At 37.5% G+C, this 20,830-nt stretch overlaps 1 protein-coding gene across 15 annotated transcripts in view; it reads left to right on the forward strand.

Annotated features, from left to right (window-relative positions):
- The window catches only part of CASK (calcium/calmodulin dependent serine protein kinase), a 414,387-nt gene extending 394,171 nt beyond the window's left edge, over positions 1-20,216 (forward strand). For 11 of the 15 annotated variants that reach the window (XM_054005571.1, XM_054005591.1, XM_054005620.1 and 8 more), the window contains 5 exons: positions 5,245-5,325; positions 5,435-5,515; positions 9,373-9,575; positions 11,823-11,906; positions 18,815-20,216. In XM_054005571.1, the coding sequence (XP_053861546.1) occupies positions 5,245-5,325; positions 5,435-5,515; positions 9,373-9,575; positions 11,823-11,906; positions 18,815-18,991 (626 nt within the window). In that variant the 3' untranslated portion in view covers positions 18,992-20,216. The remainder of the gene's footprint in view (positions 1-5,244; positions 5,326-5,434; positions 5,516-9,372; positions 9,576-11,822; positions 11,907-18,814) is intronic. The other 4 variants (XM_054005578.1, XM_054005605.1, XM_054005628.1 and 1 more) reach the window with 1 other exon arrangement.
- The last annotated feature ends 614 nt before the right edge of the window (positions 20,217-20,830 follow it).

Below are 20,830 nucleotides of genomic sequence, written 5' to 3' on the forward strand. Positions count from 1 at the left end.
CTGCTCTGGTTTCAGTATTTCAAGGAACTGTGGAAGCCAACAAGATAAAACTTGAGTAGTCTGTATAAAGTGTTTTATACCATACTATACTTCTTGCCTACAGAGGACTCTGCAGCAGCATCCAGACATTCTTGTCAATATAGATTATGTAAATTAAAACATGATTTGCAAAAGGGTGTTTTCTTTCAGCTTTACAACTGAAAGAAGAATAAATGTCACTATAAAGTTACAAAGTGTGGTTTCACAGTTGAACTTCCAACAGAATAACATATAACTTCTGCTATGTTCTCAAGTTATACTGTAGATTCAGCTTTAAACATATATAACCTTGATTGCATTTGGATGAAATTAGACAAACTCTTGGAGTTATTCCCCTAATGCCTGCAGTTGACTGAGTTCTGAGGACTGTATTCTACCTAGAATGCTAAAAAAAAAATGAAGTGTTTTGGTCGACTCTGAAAAATTTTGAAAACTGAAATTTGGCAGAATCATAGGGCCTGATCCTGCAAATCTCTCATTAACTTCAATGGGAATTGGATAGAGCCAATAGTTCTTTATGTGGATTTGACGTATCTTGCTATTAAAAAAAATTAAAATAGTCAATATGTTTAATCTGTTTTTACTGCATTTTTATTTATGTTGAAAACTATTATGGTAATATATTATGATACTCTTGTCGTTTGAGCTATAAGGATTTTATCAAAACCACAGGATACATATATCCAACATTTTATAGTGAAGTGTCTTTATGCATTGCATTAACTGCAGCTTTTCCAGTCGTGACCCTCTGGTGTCCAAAGCAGAAAAAGCCCATTACAGTGTCAGTGTAAGCTTTCAGTTTTCTCAAAAGATTAGTAACAATGTAATGTCAATTGCCATGTCAGTACAGCTGATGTCCTACTGGCCCGCCAGTAGAACATATGATACTAAATATAAAATCACTCACTTGCTCCGAAACCCTTGCTGTACTGTAACTAAGCATTAAAAGACAAGAGGAATACAGGTTGAAAATCTTTTAATTTCATTTCTCTTACTGGTTTGAGTTACTTTTACTGTTTTAATATTTGCATTTAATTAAAATAGTGTTGCAACCATCTTACAGAAATTAATAAGAAAACTACAGAGAATGAGGAATACATGGCAGACTCTTCTGGTAACTTGATATAGCAGGGATATTTCAGGTTACGATTGAGGTGTCCTGGCTTGCATAGTGCTTGCCTGTATTACTCCTACCTACGACCAATGCTGTTAGCCTCTCACCTCCAAGAGCAGGACCAGCTCTATACACCAGCAAACCAAGCACGTGGTGGCACATTTTCAGGGGCGGCATTCCGGACATCTTTTTTTTTTTTTTTTTTTTTGCTTGGGGCGGCAAAACCCTAGAGCCGGCCCTGGCAGCAGCAGCGCGTTCACGCCACGGGGGAGCAGTGCCGCACCTTGTGGCTGGGCCAGGCAGGCTCTGAGCGGGGGACACTCAGGCTGAGGGCCGCCCCGTGGGGTACACAGAGCCACCTGCAGGTGCCAAAGGGCGGCCTCCCCCCAGTGCCGCAGGCGGGGCTGAGCGCAGCGGCCCGAGCCACCCAGGGCCTGCGGCAGGGCAGCCAGGAGCAGCAGCGGGGCCATAGAGGGTGGGGGAGAGCACTGGTGTGGAGGGGGTGAGAGCCCAGGGCTGGGGTGGGTGGCAGCCAAACATTTGTTTGCTTGGGGCAGCAAAAAACCTAGAGCTGGCCCTGTCCAAGAGCACTATATTTCTCACAAAATTTATAAATAAAAATAGAAGATCATAACAAACACAGGTAAAAAAAAAAATCATATCCTTGACATAGTACCATTTGGTACATATGCTCAGAAACAATAGGCTAATTGGACTGTGGGTTCTAAATAGGGTCTGTTTGGAAAATCTTAATTCAGTCTTAGTGTCTTTGATTTAGAGGAATTAATTATCTAATGCAGGAGATTGCAGGGCAGCAAGAAGTTAACTAAAATAATACTACACCTATAAGACATAATTAAGTTTGGTAAATGTGGTACTGAATAGAGCTATCCTCAAATATTACAGTATTCTTTTTCTTGTACACAATTAGATTGATTTCCTGAGCTGTATATAACCTTGTGAAAATGAGTAGAGCTATAATAGTTTGTTCCTGCTCATATCCTCCGAGTATCAATAGGCCAAGGATACATTGTTCATCTTCATAACAAGATATGGTTATAGTGTGGGGCTAGTGAACAATTAGGGTTTGGATGTGTGGTTGCCAAAATCTTATGAGCAGTTCTTATAAGATTTGGGCCCCAAATGGCAGTCATGATCCTGTGAGATTTCTCATCTCAAAAGGTAGAAATTTTACAAGATCATCTGTTTGGAGATTTCCACCATTTTGAGTCATGATGTCACAAACTGGCTGTTCTCACAAGATTTTAGCAACATCTGCCCTGGAACTGGAAAATAGGTCCTTTCTTGGATCTTACTAGGAACAAAAAACAGCAGAGTTAGTTTGAATCTGAGGAATCTAATTCAAACTCCATAGAAGGAGTCACACAAAAGCATCCAAAGGTAGAATTTGCTCCTCTTTGCTGTTAGGAGCATTCACAGGAAAATTTTAACATACAAATTTTTTTTTAAGACTTAAGCAATAGACCCATTCTGAGTATTTTCCCGTGCTACTATTTTATGGAGGTGCTGGAATGTAGTTGGTAAAACAGCCTTGCAGGCAACTAAAAATGTATGGTTTGCTAAATATTTTAGGGAAATAGCTTCAATTTTGGTGTGATTTGTCAGGATATCAGTGGTGCTTGTCACCAGATTGCTTTGCAGATCAAACAATTTATGAAGCCATGGAGAAAATATTATAATTGCTTATTATAGTAAAAAAGACAGAATTTTCTCCTTTGCTGCAAAGATAATTGCTGTCACACCTCACTTTTGTGAGTGTCTTGGGCCAAGTCTTGGGCCAAGTCCTCAAACAGTGTACAGTAACATGCCAGATCTTTCAACAGTCTATTTTAAATCAACCAAAATTAACATTACTTAATAGTTTGGCTTTATTAGATTCACTTACCATTTTCAGGTGTGTCATACATTGTAGTGATATTTAAATGTATTTGAAAAAAATATATTATTTTTTTTTTTTTTTTTTGCAGAAATGCTATTGCAGGACTTTGTAAAATATCATTCCTCAGATTTAAGTTATGTTTCACAGTATGCATAAAATAATGACTATTAGAATACTGCCAAGCTTTTATAAAATGCGTTTACCATTTCTTAATGTTATTTATTTGCCTTGTGTTTAGAATATTGCATGGGATAGTTTATTTTGTGCATATACTTTTTATTTTACTAATATATTACAAGCCATATCTCAATGACCCCTGTACATTTTTCATGCTGTCTTACTCCCAATGGCCTCTGTGCATGTAAGTAACCTGTCAAGTGACAATGCCTCTTTATTTGCTTCTTACTGTTTCCTTTCAATAACTCCTTTTCTTTATTAGCTAGTTGCACAGAAACATTAAAAGTTGTTTTTAAATGTGTCCTTGTATTCCTCATATCTTGAGTACAAAAAATCATTTTCCACTTGTGTATGGAAACCCTACAGTCATTAGGTAATCCCGTTTAGACCAACGCATATCTTCTCCATGCTGCTAGTTTGTGGTTAAGACATTAATATGCACCATTTTTGTTGTTTGTTTGTGGTGTTTGTCGCTGATATGTATTTCAGTTCAGGAAGAATAAAGGCTAAATTTTTTTTTCCAATGGGATGAGTTATTTGAGGGTTAGATAGTTAAAGGGGCAGAGCTGGTTAGCACAAAATAGATACACAGCTCTTTCTAATCTTGAATAAACTCATTAGCTAATTTAAATGAATTCAAGTTACAGCAGAGGCATACTTCATCTTTGTAGGTTTTTGGAGTGAACAAAAATATAGCCAGAACCTTCCTCTAAAAGTACATTTTAATATTTGGAGAAACGTTGAGGAAGATATTTTTCTTTAAATTGAATTCAGAATCTTTTCTGACAGACTAACAAGTTCGCAAATCCGTATATTTTCTAAGTTAAGAAGTCTTAAATAACTACACTGACCAGTTTATAGTGTGACCAACAGTGTGTTGAAGTAGTTGTACAAAGGTTTCTAAGTACATTAAATGGATCTGAATTTGCAAACTACATTACTGCAATGACTACTGGGATTAATTAAAGCCATAATATAGTAGGCTTCTTTCCTTCCTTTTTTAGACCAGGCTTGTAATATTGGTAATTCTTGTTAGAATGGATCCCCCTTCTTTTTCATAATTACTGATTGCCGCAATCTTTATCTCTAAATTAAAGCATTCTTTATAATTAGCAGCCTCCTGCCTCATTCCTTCATTAGAATTTTACTGAAATGATTTTGTTACCACAAACATTCTATTATTGGCCATAAGGAGGAACAGGCTTATTTTAATGGAGAAAACTTGATTTGATGCACATACTGTACCTTGGCAATTGACAATGATCAGATAGGCACTGCAGAAAATATATATTTCAGTTAAATTAAGATTTTTCTAAAATGACATTTTTTTAATATATAAATATGCCCTCAATATGGTAGAGGTTCTTTCTTGTGCAGAAATGTCATCACTTTTTGTTGCAAATCTTCATTCAGTGTCAAAAGTTTTAAAAGCATGTGAATAAAAATAGCACGTGTTTGAAGAGAACTCTACTTATAATTAACATGGTAGTTGTTTAAAGAGAAAACCATAAAACATGAATTCAAGCTACTTGCTTACGTATTTCTCATAACTCTCTGATAAAACATGATTACTAAACGTAGCCTCTACCTTTAGTGTAAATAGATGTTCTCATATTGTATTCATGTTGGTCACTGTCTGTATACTTTATTTAGTTCTGCTAATTTCCTAGGCATGCAAAAAATGTGATGGCATGCCATTTTAACTCATTATCTGCTGAATACTGCATGAAATGACATGCAAGCTGTTCTGAGCCTTTCAATAGGTTTGAATGTTATTACATTTTTAACCATTTTTGTGGACTTAAAAATGAATGTTTTTATTAAACTTGCAACCATAAAATGTCTAATTAAAATATATTTCAATATTGTCAGTTTACATTTTTTAGAAATGTGGTTTTGGAATGCACATTTAATATGGTTACTAAAATTTCAGTTTGGCATAAATGAAAATCTGTTTCTTAACTCACTTCATATACGTTTTTCTCTTATCTTTCTATTTTGTGTTACATTTTAGTATTTGATCAATTAGATCTCGTCACATATGAAGAAGTAGTAAAACTGCCAGCATTCAAAAGGAAAACACTAGTCTTACTAGGTAATTTTGAGTATACCTTATCATTCTAAACAGAACAGTAATTTTAACAGTATGTTTTGAATCTCTTAATGGTGGTGAATATAAATTTCCTCTTTGTGTTGTGGATTAGGTGCACATGGTGTGGGAAGAAGACACATAAAAAATACACTCATCACAAAACACCCAGACAGATTTGCATACCCTATTCCACGTAAGTAGCTATGTTAAATGTGGCACAAAATTATATGCATTATTTATATGATGATATGCCCAGTTAATTATTGCATGTGTAATTGTACTCTGTTAAAACTTATGTAAAGTTAAGGGTGGTTGAATCATAATACTGGAGGGGAGAAGGAGGATGTGGTATGAAAAATACCATCAATTCTTGCACCTAAATATATACAGCACCCCTTTCATTTGGAACATTTTCATACTATTCACATAAAACCTATGTTTTCATTGAGGCATCCTTCCCCCAAATGTTTGGCATTTTAAGGTTTAAACATAACAGTCACTTTATTCACATATATTATCTTTATATTATCTGACCTCCAGTTCATTTGCAAATTTGACACCATCAACTCAGGATTAAACAAAGACTGTGAATGGCTAGCCAACTACAGAAGCAGTTTCTCCTCCCTTGGTGTTCACACCTCAACTGCTAGCAGAGCACCTCACCCTCCCTGATTGAACTAACCTCGTTATTTCCATACTGATTTATACCTGCCTCTGGAAATTTCCATTACTTGCATCTGAAGAAGTGAGGTTCTTGCCCACGAAAACTTATGCTCCCAATACTTCTGTTAGTCTTAAAGGTGCCACGGGACCCTCTGTTGCATTATCTTTTAAATATTTAGTTTTATGTCTCTGGATCAGTCAAAACAGGAGAAGGTCTCAAGGTCACAAAATTCCCATGAAAAGAAATGTAAATTGGACTTCGATTAAACATTTTATACATTTACCTTATTTCACTGTTTTACATTACTCTACATACAGCCTTGAGGACTGTTACTTTAAGTTCCCATAGAATTATCCAGAGATGAGGATAAAAGCAAAGTGCAGTTAATTTTACTGTTTGCAAATAAATTGTTACCAAAATCCCTGATTCTCCTTCGTGACCTCGCTGCCACTATAGGATTTGCATGCCCTGCCACAGGAGTCACAGAACCCTCTGCAGTGTAGTTAACAACTGGGGAGCACACATTTATTCTTCAAATTCAGCATTCTGAGACCAGAGGCATAAACCCCTCCACCAGCTAGCTGTCCCCAGTTCCACTCACAGAATCCAACAGATCCCCTTCACGGGTGCTCAGACACGACAGTGATGGTTATGGCATAAGAACCTAGACAGATTTATACCTTGTTAGCTTTTTGTTTTATAATGAAGGTTAGATGAGTTGTAGTTACGGGAAGTTCATTGTTTTTACAGTTAATGTAGCCCTCGGTGTTAATTTTTAGAACCTCTCTGTGCTGGTGGAGGCAGAAAAATCATAGGGGTTTTAGAAGAGTTCTTCTTTGCACACAAACTCCTTAGTTGTGCTGGTTGCTTCAACTGCTTCCCCACTAAACTCCCTCTTAGAACCCCTTCATTATGGCTCCCACCCTCTCCTTTTCACTGAAGCCATTTTTACTAAGGTCACCAATGACTGACCCTCTCATTGCCAATTTTACAGGGCTTCTCTCTCTCCCTGCTGCTTTCAACAGTCAATTAATTCCTCTCCTACCACTCACTCTCCACCTGTGGCTTTTGGGATTCTGTTTGTGTGCTTGTAATTCTCCGATTATTCAATAAGCCTCCCCCCGGGCAGCTCCTCTTTCTCTGTACTGCAGTCATGCTGATGTCATTCAGGCCTCTATCCCAGGTCCCCTCCTTTTCTATATATACTCACACACATTCTCTCTTTCTCTGGCAAATTGATCCATGGTCATGGTTTAAACTACTATGTACAGTATATGCTTATGACTCCTAAAAATCCCTCTGTCACGCTGTCTGGAGTGGTTCACAACCATGAGTGCCAGCCTCAGGGCAGACTGTCAAAAAGCGGGACAGACACCCCAACTGGTGGTATGTTCTGTAATCAGATTTCACCAACCCAGTAATAAATGTGAGCTTGTGGATATCACTGTAAAAGTCTTACCCTTGGGTCACTCTTGGGCATTCCGGTCTATCTTGCCATCCAGGCAAGCTGGAGTTAGTGATAAATGGTCACTTACATCAAAAATCACAACATATTCAGGTTGTTCCCAGTCCCAAGAGACCAGTCACTTATCCCCAGATCAATTTGCACCTTAGATCTCACACCAAAGACAACACTGGTAGCCAATCTTATAGTAAACTAACTAAGGATTTATTAACTGGGAAAAAGAAACGAGAAAGTTATTTACAGGTTAAAGCAGGCAACATATAAGCACAAATGTGTTACAATCTGTGGTTCTGAAAGGTGACAGAGATGTTGTAATCTTTCCACTGAACGTCTTTTAGGGCTAACCCAGGTTGACCCTGGGGATCTCTGCTTTTACTTCTTAGCCGTTGTGAGAGTCCAAACGGCAGAGAGAGAGAGAGAGAGAGAGAGAGCTATTTCTTCTTGTATAAGCGTCTTTATCTGCCCTTCCCCCAGAGTTCAAACCACTGGTATGATTGCTCCTGCACATAACCTCATGGGTGAATTGGGCAATCAACAAAATTTTTGTCCTACATTGTCCCATTTAGTTTTGATAGTCCTTGATGGGCAGAGGTAACACTCTTCCTGCCTAGGTTCACAAGTTCAGAGCGGGCATTTTTACAATTATAAAGCAAAACTTGCATATTACTTTATAGCATGGTATACAGCCATTATAAGTTAGATTAATGTATTTAGCAACTTATGGACATCTTTACAAGTCTAACACCTACTCTGAACAATATTGACATATGGATGAGCTGATCTGGTTTCCAGTTGTGAATTTCAGTGCTCAGTTGACACCTACAGCCTTTGCAATTGCTGGCACCTGGTTTACCAGCATCACTCTCCTCTTCCCACATTTCTTTGCCCAGCAGCCCCTGGCAGCTGGCAGAAGCAATTGCAGTGAAAGTTCTGCACAGACTCTACAGCCCTGTGCTAGAGCAAGCTCAGTGGAGAATCTAGCTACCAAACTCTTCACACAGGCTCAGAAGAAAGGTGTTAACTGTGATGCTTCTAACTTGACCATATTTGGGTGAATTGTATTGAATACACCAAAAGACACATCCCTGACATTAGAGTGACACTCCCCACCCCCGCCAAATTTCATGTCCCTGTTCCAAAGTATGGAGATAGGGGAGCTTCTGAACTAAACGGTTGTGTAAAAAAAAAAGTGTTATAATGGGAAGTGTTGGGCAACCTTAACTATCGTTGATACTATCAGCTCCGCCTATCGTACCAGAGGATACAAGGTTGAGGAGAGAGGTAGAGGGAGAGGATGAGAGATGGTGAGGGAATTTTGGGAGGATGGGGCCAAGGCCTTAGAGGTGGAGAGTCGGAATGATGCTTGAAGCCCAAGATTAGATTGAGACAGGAGAGGCAGGAAGGAGTGAACTGGAGACCTCTTCTTGCAGAATTTATCAAGGTTTGAGGAAGGAGTTGAAGGCAGACAAGAGTCACTGGGGGTTGAATATGCAAGTGTCTGTCAGGAGGGTTTGTTCACCAAGGAAAAAGGAAGGCTTGGAGGATTTCAAAACCCATTTCTCTTCCCTGTGCTTGAAGCCTACGCATAGTCATGGTACAAGTTCCAGAGTTAATTGAGTTACTAGTGTTTTCCACCAAACTAAACACCATTCTCTGCTAGCAGTTATGCAGAAACGGGACAGAGACACACACACCTTATGCCCCTCTCCCTGCACCTTTGAAGTTTAAAAGAATCATTTAAATAGTAATTGATGGTTAATGTAAGCCTTTGTCGAGCAAGTGAATAAAACTTTGAAAATATGTAAAAAATAATCAAGATTTAGAACAGTTTGAGAATGGATTGTTACATGAATAACTATTAATAGGCCAACAAAAAAATCCACATTTAAATTGTGTCCTTTTGCATTCCTTGACATTTCAGACACAACCAGACCTCCCAAAAAAGATGAAGAAAATGGAAAGAATTATTACTTTGTATTGCATGACCAAATGATGCAGGATATATCCAACAATGAATATTTGGAATATGGCAGCCATGAGGACGCAATGTATGGGACAAAACTGGAAACAATACGGAAGATCCATGAGCAGGGACTAATTGCAATACTTGATGTAGAGCCTCAGGTACTTATTGGAAATACATAAAAATGCAAAACTTATCAGAGACACCTGAATTTTATTTTGTTATCTATCGCCAGTCATTTTTTGACCATAGAATTTAAGACGTATAGCTCATCATACATTTAATGTGAAAGGTTTTTAGTATGTGGGGCAATGGTTCCACACAGGAACTTCAGTGTATGAAATCATTTTCTACTGATTATTAGGGTAAAAGTAAGAAGTAGAAATGAGCTCACCATTTGTCTTGGCAAGGGACCAGTACTGCTATGAAAATCTGCTTATTGCACACTTTAATATCATAAGGGAAATTATTGTTACATTGTTGTTCACTGCACTTAGCTGTCCATTGAAGCAGCTGATTGTCTGTGCTGGCCAGCTGTAATGCATTAGTATGTTCAGCCCTAGATTTCACTTTGATACCACACACAAGAGGGAATTTTGTTCTGCATTGTCCTGATTGCCCCCTACTTCCCTGCTGTTACTAGGTCAGCAATCCCAGAAATAGCATTCTCTGTCAATCACTGATGCCATAGGAAGGTGTTGCCTATAGAATGGCTACAACCATATTTAATAATGTCTTTGTGTGTGTTATAATAGCATCAGTGAATAGGTAAATTCACAAACTCAAAGAATATGAATACTTTATTCACAGTGTTGCAATCTTGATATAAAATCCTAAGTGGAACATTTTGACTAATTTCCTTTGGAACCCCCCACGTTGATATGAATTTCAGTTGATGGCCGAGTATTTGTATGTTTTATTTTTAGCTGTGGTGCCTTTGAATTCATATTCAAGCAGGTTAAAGGACATGGGGAAACGAGACCAGGCCTGAAATAACTTGCAGGAACCAATTAAAAATATGAGCAGCTGAGCCCAGAAGACAACAAGCCTGACCGTTATTTTTCTTGGGTTATGAACTCTCTGCATTCTTTTCCACCAGCCACTGCTTTGGTTTGCAGGGCTTATCCCCCTGTGAGCAAAATTAACTAGTTGTGACCAATATTGTCTGTTTTCTCTACACTGGCTCTTCTCTTCTTTTGTGGCTGGATTCATGAGATCACAGATTTGGTTCCGGACAGTGCAGTTGATGGACTTTGTTTTATCTAAGTGGAGACTTTCAGAACAAAAATAAGATATCTGACTACATTTGATAATCCCTAATTCGTTAGAGTCATTGTAGCATGAGCCCAGTTCTAGTTAATTACCCTGTTTCTGTATTCCAGGTTCAGGCATCCTCCATTCTGTGAGCTTCCCTGACTCATGTACCCATGTTTGCAGGGTGACCTCTTTTTTTCTGTAGAAACAATGCATACCTGATTATACCTGAAGGTGGATTTCAAGCAGCAGAGAGAGACATCAACTCAGCTGGCTGTCAGGCTGGTTTAAAAAACAAAGGGCCACTTTGTACTGCTTTGGAGTGGAATAGAAATATCTTTCACTCTATGTTCTGCCCAGACAGTTGAGATCAGCTAGGTTATGTGTGCTTGCTACCTACCCCAAGTTTCAGTTTGGAACAGGCCAGGAGGAGGGACTCCCTGTAGTAGGGCCTCATCTGTGGAACTATCTGTCACTCATAAATCATTACTGTTTGAGTCAGGTTAAGCATAACCATTGTCTTTACATTTACCCTTCTGCATAGAGGTAGCTTGTGGCCTCTCTAGCAGGGCCATTGGTCTCAGTTTGATTATTGAATTATTAGTATGTTCAGTACCCTCACACTTTGAAAGCTTCATAGTTTCCAAATCAGAACATTTTTGCTTCAGCAAAAATAAAAATAAGTTTATCTGTAGGCTGAACAATATTCTCAACCAGAAAATGTTTTCTTATATTTTAGTCATCATTTACTATAAAGTACAATTTACATTTTGACCCATTGAGAATAACCAGAGCAAAAGTTTTTCTGGCTAATGCAAATTCTTTAGCTTAAATATAAACTGATTTTTAGTTTTTTCTGTAGGAAAAATTCCCTGCATATGAAATCTTGGATGTTTACCCTGGCAGTTCTTTATGATGATGAACTGACAGTTTGGGCCCCAATCTTGCAAAGACTTAGTGGAGTAAATGTGACTGTAAGCTTAAGCACATCTGTAAGTCTTACCAGGATCAGGGTCTTAATTCTTAATATTTCTTGATTATATTTTAAAACTGATCTAAAGTCTTGTTAGTTCTTCCCTCTGTTTGTGTATTTAAACTTGTATCCTGTTGATTGATTTGTTCCTCTTCTCAAGTATTTAATGCTTTTTACATAGGCACTGAAGGTCCTGAGAACTGCAGAGTTTGCCCCTTTTGTTGTTTTTATTGCTGCACCTACGATTACCCCAGGCATTAATGAGGTAAGGCTTATTACAGATAAATGTTTTTATCAGGAGACACAATTATATGGATGATTCAGTATGTGAATAAGATCAACATTTTAACTGACCAGTTGTCTTTTATAGTGGGGTCAGAACACCACTGAAGTTAAGATTGAGATGATCTTAATGAATAACAAATGATTTTTCCTACGTTTAAATATAAACTTGAGCTGCAAGGGTCCATGCACTGTCACTACTAGGGAAGCACTTCATAGTACTCTTAGCTCTTCACATGACAACTTTAACATCAGCTGATATATAGATCAGTATTGATCATTTGATATCCTTTTAAAATATATTGTTCAGTTTTATTTCCTCCCTACCTAAAAGAATTGTTTCCAAAATCCTTGCTGTGGCCATTGAGCCAGCTAATTGGTCAGCTGTCCAAAAATTTCCAGTTTCTGAGTCATTCAATCTACTTTACTCTTTCCTCCCCAAGTAGAAGGAGGAAGCTGCTACTAAGTTTCATCTTTGAGAAAAGAAATCCCATAGCAATGTACCAGAAACTTGCTTATTACATTCAAATAACATTGTGATACTTGGAACTGTGAAACTGGAATGGATACCTGCTTGTGAGAAATTAAGTGTTCATGTTCAAAGAGAGTTTATGTAAATAAAGACCTCAGGATTTAGCTCAAACCAGAACAAACAAAACATTTATAACCAGCTCTTTCCTTTTTTTTGCTCTAGTAAGGTGTTAATTGTATGTGTATCTTAATAAGAACTTTCTCTCTTAGCAAATCCCTCTTCCATCTCTTTGATCATGCAGGGAAATGATAATCCTGTGTTTGTAGCAACAGTCTGCTTCCCTAGACATAATGTGTGTGATAACACAATTTGAATTAGGACTTCACTACAGATTTATGCAGATAAATGATGGGCCAGAAAGGATAAAGATGGTCAAACACAAATACCATAAATAAATAGTAAAATGGCAAGAAAATTATGGGAAAAAAAGTGAAAGACAAATGGCTTTGTTTTAAGTAATAGGGAGTCCGGTGGCACCTTAAAGACTAACAGATTTATGCCCAAATAAATCTGTTAATCTTTAAGGTGCCACTGGACTCCTTTTTGTTTTTGTGGATAGACACTAACATGGCTACCCCTCTGATACTTTGTTTTAACTGTTAAGTTTTCCAAACACAGAAATGAAGATGTCTCAGAGCATTCTGATTTCAGCTACGTTAAAATGATGTAGTGATTATTCCTCTGAAACATTGCTGATGTTATCATTTACTGTAAATTTATATGAGCAAATATTAAAATGATGCATCTTAGTCACTTGTAATGGTAGATATTATTTTGCACAGCAGATTGCGTAACTGTTTTAATAAAAAAAAAAAAAACACAGCTCAAGAGCGTGAGAATCAGTCCTGGATTGTTATGCAACTGTTCTGATTATTTTAGCTGGAGCTATTGTACAACTCATTGTAAATGCACAAAAGCCCCTGAAAATCTTCAGTACTATTTTTGCCTTTTTTTTAAAAAATCCATATGTCTTTGCCCAAAATTATTACAGAATTATCTGATTGCTCCAGTGTGGTGTTTCAAATCTCCTACTCTGAAATACCAGTGGTACTTTTCTTTTAACCATTCAGAAGTTCATGTTGTAGAATGTGAGATGGGGGAGAACTGGAAGGGTTAATATGAGAAAGCAAATTGCTGGTTTGGGATGTACTGAGCTACAGTGTGGGCATGTGCAAGATTGGGCTTTTTTCCCCTCATTGAGATGGAAGACATAGGGGAGTTAAACCAAGAAAGGTTAGGGTTCAAATATATAATCTCATTATTATGCTTTTGTGCTGTATTTCCTTTTAAGTTTTGTTTACTTTTTATGGCCCAGATCCTGCAATTCGATCTGTGTGGCATAAAAATTCATCCAAGTGGACTCCATTGCTAAGTCAGAGTCATGCTTTAATGTTTTGAATACTTGCTAAAACTGTCACTGTCTGTAAACCACTAACACTCACTTTAAAAAACAAGTAATAACAATGGACATTAATGCAATCTGGGGTCCTACTCACCTGGATCTATTGTGCTGCATGAGAGGGAATGGAATATATACAGAAACTGTGGTATGATGTGTCTTAGCAGACTAGGTTTTCGTGCGCATACTTCATATTTCCCGTTCATTTTTTCTTTTACAAAAGATTCATTTGCATAAAGAATAGCCCTTTTGACCTTTTTATCCTGCTTTGTTTCATTTTTACAAACACCTGACGTGCAAACATCTGTAAATGACTGTCTTTTTTCCTTATGTTTTTTCTTGAATTATCATCTTTGCCTTTCTTTTCATTTTCCTGCACTCTTATTCATTTTATATAGCTGCCAAAATGGTGCAGAAAATTGCCTGTAAGTACCAGCTAGGACCTGATAAGATGCAATTCTGATTATTTTAATAGATTTAGATTGTAGACATCCTTATTCCCACTCAACATTACTTTTGCCGTTAGAATAAAAGTATAAAGTACTAAAGACCTAGACATCTGTGCTAAAGCTCATTCAAATGGAAGGATTATTCATTGGCAAAAAGAAAAAAGTTAAAAGGATAGCCTCAAAAACAAGTGAGCACAGAGACTTTTATTCCTACTCTAGGAAATGCACATTATGACTTTGTGGTTGACACGGTTCAAACAGCCTTATCCTGCAATGCACAGTTGAGCCATTTTAACCGACTGTAGAATGCATGTACAGTATCTCCAGTTTACAGGGATCCCACTATAACTGAGAGTAAAGACACAAAATACAGTGCCTTTCTGGGTAAATATTGGATGGTTCTCGTGGTTTTAGGAGGCACAAACCAAGTGCTTGATATCTTCAACCACAAAACATGTAATAATCCCCAGAAATGCATGGCCTGAAATGTCTTACTGCCTGGCACAATTGAAAATACAAATTTTAGAGATTTCAAATGTCCTAGCACATCCCTAGTTTTAACATTTTAATTTTAAAACAAAAAATGATATCCCTTCTGGTTGCCAAGCTAACCTTCACAATGTAAAGAGAGGTCTTAATGGGATGTTAGTTTTGAAGCCTGATTATGGCCACTTACATGCTAAGTGACATAAATCCTTTAACTGCTAATCAACTTACCAGAAACATTTAGCCAAAACTGTTATCCAGTGTGGCTAGATATATATCTTGCATTCTGATATTCAGGTTTTTTTTAAAGACATTGTGCACAAATAATACTGTAAATTTGGAATATGCAGATAGGTGATAATTCTGTCGTATATTCAAATTAGAGGTGGGACCAAACAAGAAACCTTGAGCTGGCTCCTCCTTCCCAAACTTTGAGGAAGTTTGGACCCACTTCAGAACTTTGCAGCTCAGGCCAATCCTTAATTCAGTAAAGTAAAAGACTTATCCTACATTCTTGAGGACAATAGTAAAAATACTCCTCTGGCAATTCCGCATCACTGTGCATGCGCAGAATTCATGTCCCCTGAAGATTTCTTTGCTTCCACACAGAAAAATGCCTTCTGATGGGGAAGCAAAGGGAAGCCGCAAAATCAGTCATCCGCCCCTCCCCAGCAGTGCAGGCAGGTTGGTTCGGGCACCCGGAGCAGCCAGTAGAGATGTAAATCACCACCCAAGGGAGGGTGGGGGTTATAGAGTCGTCGTATGTGTGAGAGGGAGAGAGACACTCTGTCCTTCTCGCTTGCTATTGCAGCATGCTTGGCGTGGAGGGGCAGGGCTTCGGGGTGTTTCTGAGGAGATAGGTGTGGGACAGGCTCTGTCCCCTCAGGCAGAACAGAATGTAGCAGCCGGCTACTTAGTGAATTGTTCCCATTTTCTTTGTGAATTCCCCCAGGAGTATAAAACAGGTGTAAATGTTTTAAGGCTCCTTTACATTGCCAAAGTGGTGTAAAGGACAGTATGGCTTTATAAATGCTTCTAGTGCTTTAGTGATTAGAACTGGTCTACATTTTTGGACTGAAAAAAATTCCTATCAGAATGGGCTCCATGAACTGTTTGCTACTGACCTTTCTGGAGATGGTCAGTAGTCAATATAAATTGTGAGTTTGATTCCCCAGGCCTCAATTGCTGTTCCGTTGCCTAGGATGTAACACTGAGCATATGGCTGCATATATTTGTTGACTAATAACTAGAAATAAAGGGTCAAACCTAGTTACATTACTGTTAGGCATGGGGGTTTGGGGATTTCCTCCAATGCTCTCCACTCCAATTTTCCATCCATTATATTGTCGTTGAAATAAATTACCAAAATAATTGAAACCAGAGTGATTATATTGCATTATTTTGACAAGTAAAATATGCAGAATTTTTCAGAATTTTATATCATGCATAGGATTTTTTATTTTTTGCTGCAGAATTTTTTATTTTTTGGCGCAGAATTCCCCTAGGAGTAGGTAAAAGTAACATTTTGCATTTCCATGAGGGTAAGTAGTGTAGGTCTCCCAAAATACAATCTCCTTAGTTGTCTATAAAATATTACGTAGGAACAACAGTGACAGTTAAATGCTATAATCTAATAGATATTTTTGAAATACCCTCTTTGTTTTTGCAAAATCTAGGACCAGAGCCAAGTAGAAGTAAAGATTTGAGAACAACTCTTCTCATTCTTTTCCTGTCTTCCTTTTTTAAAGGAAATACCCACATGTTTTACAGATTCCCTGCAGATTTCTATTTTCTCTGCTAATTTACCGTTATAAAATAGTGTAGATTAAAAAGTTTATATCCATACATTTACTGAGTATTACTGATACAGGATTGTGAAAACCTACATTTGTGTCCCGAGTTCTAAAACCTTTTATATTATAACATACAGTATTAGTCCAATGGCTTCTGGTTTATACTCATTTGAAATATACGGTGTCCAGTACTGTGTATTTTTAAAACATTGGGGTTACAGACATAAAATGTACCTTTTAATTAGGTATCTTGAAAATGCTAAAAATGTAGCACTTATACAAATATAATTTTTCACTTTGTAAATTAATTTAAACACACAGGCGTCCAATTCTCAGCTAGTAGAAATCATTGAAGCTCTGTTGAAGTCAGTTGAGCTATGATAATTGACGATAGCTGAGGATTTTGCAATGGTTGCTGCGTTATTGTAGGTGTCCCAGTGGTGTATTTAGCACAACCTAAGGTCTCTCTTTATCAGTAATTGACTTGAGAATAGCATAGGACAAATCTGCACATATTGTTTTTCACATGTGCTTGTTTGGGTGCATAATACTCCTTAAAAGGACATTCCCTGTATACATCTGTGTGAGGAGCACTTGGCTACATTTATGTTTGAATGTAGTGTTCAAATATGGAGAGAGTGAGTCACCTTCTGTTGACTAGTGGGGACTGTACAGTTGTTAGGAGCTGCTGCTTTTCTGAAGCGATTCAATCAGGATCTAGAACTATACTCAAAGAAATGGTTAGTTTCATGGTATAGGAAAAGTGCCTCATCCCAGTTTCCTCCCACTGAATGCTGATTTTCAGATGCCCCAAAAGGTGCAGCTTCCACATCTTTTTTTTTATTATTCAGTGCAATTCCAGATACTTGGTCAGTTGAGGAAAGGGAACCCAGTTTCCTTCTTAATATGAAGACTATGGAAATCAAATTTTGTGGCCCAAATAATTTCAAGTAATAAGACCACTCAATGCTACTCTGTGCTTTATAGCACTGGAGTGCTGGGCTGCATCTATTGGTACACTAGAGAACTGAACCATTGCTAATTGAACTGGTGGGATAACACCAGGATAGGTACTAACACTGCAGTGTGCCCATACTAGCCATATTGTTTTGGGAGTAGTTTTGCCCCATTTCCATATTGCACTGTGCGATGACATTTCATTTGCACTGACTCCTGGGTACCTATCCCACAGTTTCTAGAAGCAATGGCTTGTGGGAAATTTCAGGTGATCTTCTGGTATCCTGAGGGAATTGTGAGAAGAGAGTTTAAACTCCCATCATTCATTCTCACCACAGAACTGAGGCAGCAGGCCCCCCAGAGTGAGTGGGGGCGTGAGTCATCCATGCCACAAGCCTCCTGCAACCCTGCTCCATTTGGAAGCCCAGACTCAATCAGTGAATCCCAGAATGTGAGCAGTGCTGGCCTTGGAGGAGCGTGGCAGGAGCACCCACAAAATATGATTCCAAAGGCCATATATGATAACCTGGTCTCAATTTAGGGCAGGTTCCCAACACAACTCCCAGAAGAGTTGGAGGTGGTGAACCTGGTGCAGCTATTTTTGGTGGGCTTGAATTGCACCAGTAGAGTCTGGAATTAGAATAGTCTCAGATAGACCTCATAAGATGTTAGAAGAGGGTTATAGTAAAAGAGAAATTAGAAAGCAATAGAGTGAGAATTTCCATAGACTGTCCACAGTAAATACTTATTAAAATAAAAGGAAGTGAAACTCAGACTGATGCTGAGTAGTAATAGATATTACAGAAATTGTCCGAAAACAGCTGATACTTGAAAACACATCCTGTCATGTTTCCAGTATCGATGTCTGGATAGATGCCAAACAGCTTGTATTTGTGAACTGGGTATGTTTTCATTCATGAACTGGCACTCTTTCCATGTTTGTACTGGTTCTTTCTTCTATTTTTTTTTTTTTTTTATCCTCATGCTTATCCCCTGTCTGTTTAACCCTTCCCACAAATTAGATAAGTGTCCTCATGTGTCTTGAGTAACCTCTGTTGAGAATTGTGATTTTGTGTAAAGTTACAAGGGAGAAGCACGTTAGTTTCTTCCTTGTAACATGCATGGAATTTGACATTATGTAGAGGGCATAAGTCATTCATGAATCCTTAGATTAGGTTTTATTTTTGCTGTTTCCTTCTCTGTAACCAACAAACAGAAAACTGAACAAAAGAACCTAATTTATCTCTCTTGCTTTCTTTTCCAATCATTGTGCAGGATGAATCTCTTCAGCGCCTGCAAAAGGAATCTGAGATCTTACAGAGAACATATGCACACTACTTTGATCTAACAATTATCAACAATGAAATTGATGAAACAATCAGGCATCTGGAGGAAGCCATTGAGCTTGTTTGTACAGCATCACAGTGGGTTCCAGTCTCCTGGGTCTATTAGGCCTTTCACCAGATAACTGAAGAATTTTATCAATACTGGGAACCACCTCATACATGGAAAACCTCTTTGTTATTGACCTTGTGTCAACAGATCTTGGCCCCTAGAGACTACCTAGATGTAGTGTGACCTAAATTTATAATTATTGTCATGTCCTAATAGATAGGAGGAGAAAAAAAATTAAACACTAATTTAAAGAGACAGTATCTTTTTTAATCAGTTCTCCTAAACTTTAATAAAATATATGTTTCAATATATGTATTATTCAATCCTTTGGAATGTTATATTTTTGGAAATCATAGCTTATTATTTCAAAGCCCCTAAAAACTGCACAAAATAGATGCTGCTTTCTATAATCTATTTTAATAATAATAAATGATTCTGTTACCTTAACTTGGGGGTGGAACACTACATTCTATTTAGAGTCTGATTTTATGGATTGGGATACCTTGCTTTCCTTTATTTATTTGAAATAATTAGTCTAATGATTGCAAAACAAATTCATAAATTTTAAAGGCCTTTCTTTGCTTTTTTTTTAGAATAGTATTTTTAAGTATTTTTATGTAACATCCAGATAATGTGATACTGTCTCTTTGAAGAACTCTGTAAACCTTTTAGAGATTTGAAATTGGGTCTTGACTCTTAATGCATGTGGACAGTCGCAAGCGTTCATGCCGTTGGTGTATCTGTGTTGAAAAAAAACCTGTAATCTACAGCAAAATACATTCCGTTCATGGGAAAACGTACCCAAGGGAATAAAATAAAAATATTATTATGACTAAGTTGTAAACCTATGCACATCCCTTGCATTTTGGGCAACTTTATAAAAAAAACTGATTTTTATTAATAATAATCATGTAGTGAAATGTGTTTGTAATTTTGTCTCAATTTAATTTGTTGTAAGGTGGGCAGGGGAAATTACTGGTTTCACCATTTCAGATCTGTGTTGTCTGAGAGTATTAACGTTTTAATTAAGTTTAAGCAAAGAAATGCTGATTTTTAATATGTATGTAATGTTTAAAAAATGCACACATTTTAAGAGAAAATACTGTGCAATGAAGAAACCAGTTTAAGCAATGCGATAAACTGGCTATTCCAAAAGACTCATCTACAACAGCCCTGTAAATTCCTTAAAAATGGTAACTGACTCTACAGTCTGACCAATTTTTTTTATTTTAAATATACTTCCTTTTATGTGTTCAACAATTAAATGCCTTTGGGTCCTTCATTTCATCATAGATTTCTTCAAGTAGTTCTGAAATCACTCTTAGATTTTAAGAAACCTTTCTTGACCATGCTTAAGTTAATCAAAAGCTCTGATGTGAATACAAGTCTATCATGGGGCTCTGCTGAGTACATAAACACGGTTTGACCAATTTATGAACTAGAGCAAAGCCCAAGAAAGCAAATTCAGCCATTTATTCATTTCAGAGCTTTGTGGTTCTGTGGTTTCTGTTTACTCATCGCATGCCCCTTGGCACAGGTGGTTTACATTTCCTCTTAATGCAGCTGAACTAAATTGAGCATCATCACCACCGCAATTCATGACATCATAATCTACCTGGTCACAGGTGACAGACGGTATGATGATCCAGAGTCTGATTTCTCTTAAGAACTCAGTTGTCTGTTTTATGGTATAACATGAACTTCAGCTTGTGTGTTAAATTAGAACATGGCCATGAAAGGGTTATCCTCAAAGTTAAAATGTGATTGACCTGCAGATTGATTCAACTGCTTGGGAACGCTTCATATAATCAAGGCATGTTCTCACTGTAAAACCTTTTCTCAAGAGGCTAAAAGCTTTTAAAGCACATAGGTTGATACTGTCCTTCCTCCTGCCCC

The sequence above is a fragment of the Malaclemys terrapin genome, chromosome 1 (genome assembly GCF_027887155.1).
Source record: "Malaclemys terrapin pileata isolate rMalTer1 chromosome 1, rMalTer1.hap1, whole genome shotgun sequence".
Taxonomy (NCBI): Eukaryota; Metazoa; Chordata; order Testudines; family Emydidae; genus Malaclemys; species Malaclemys terrapin.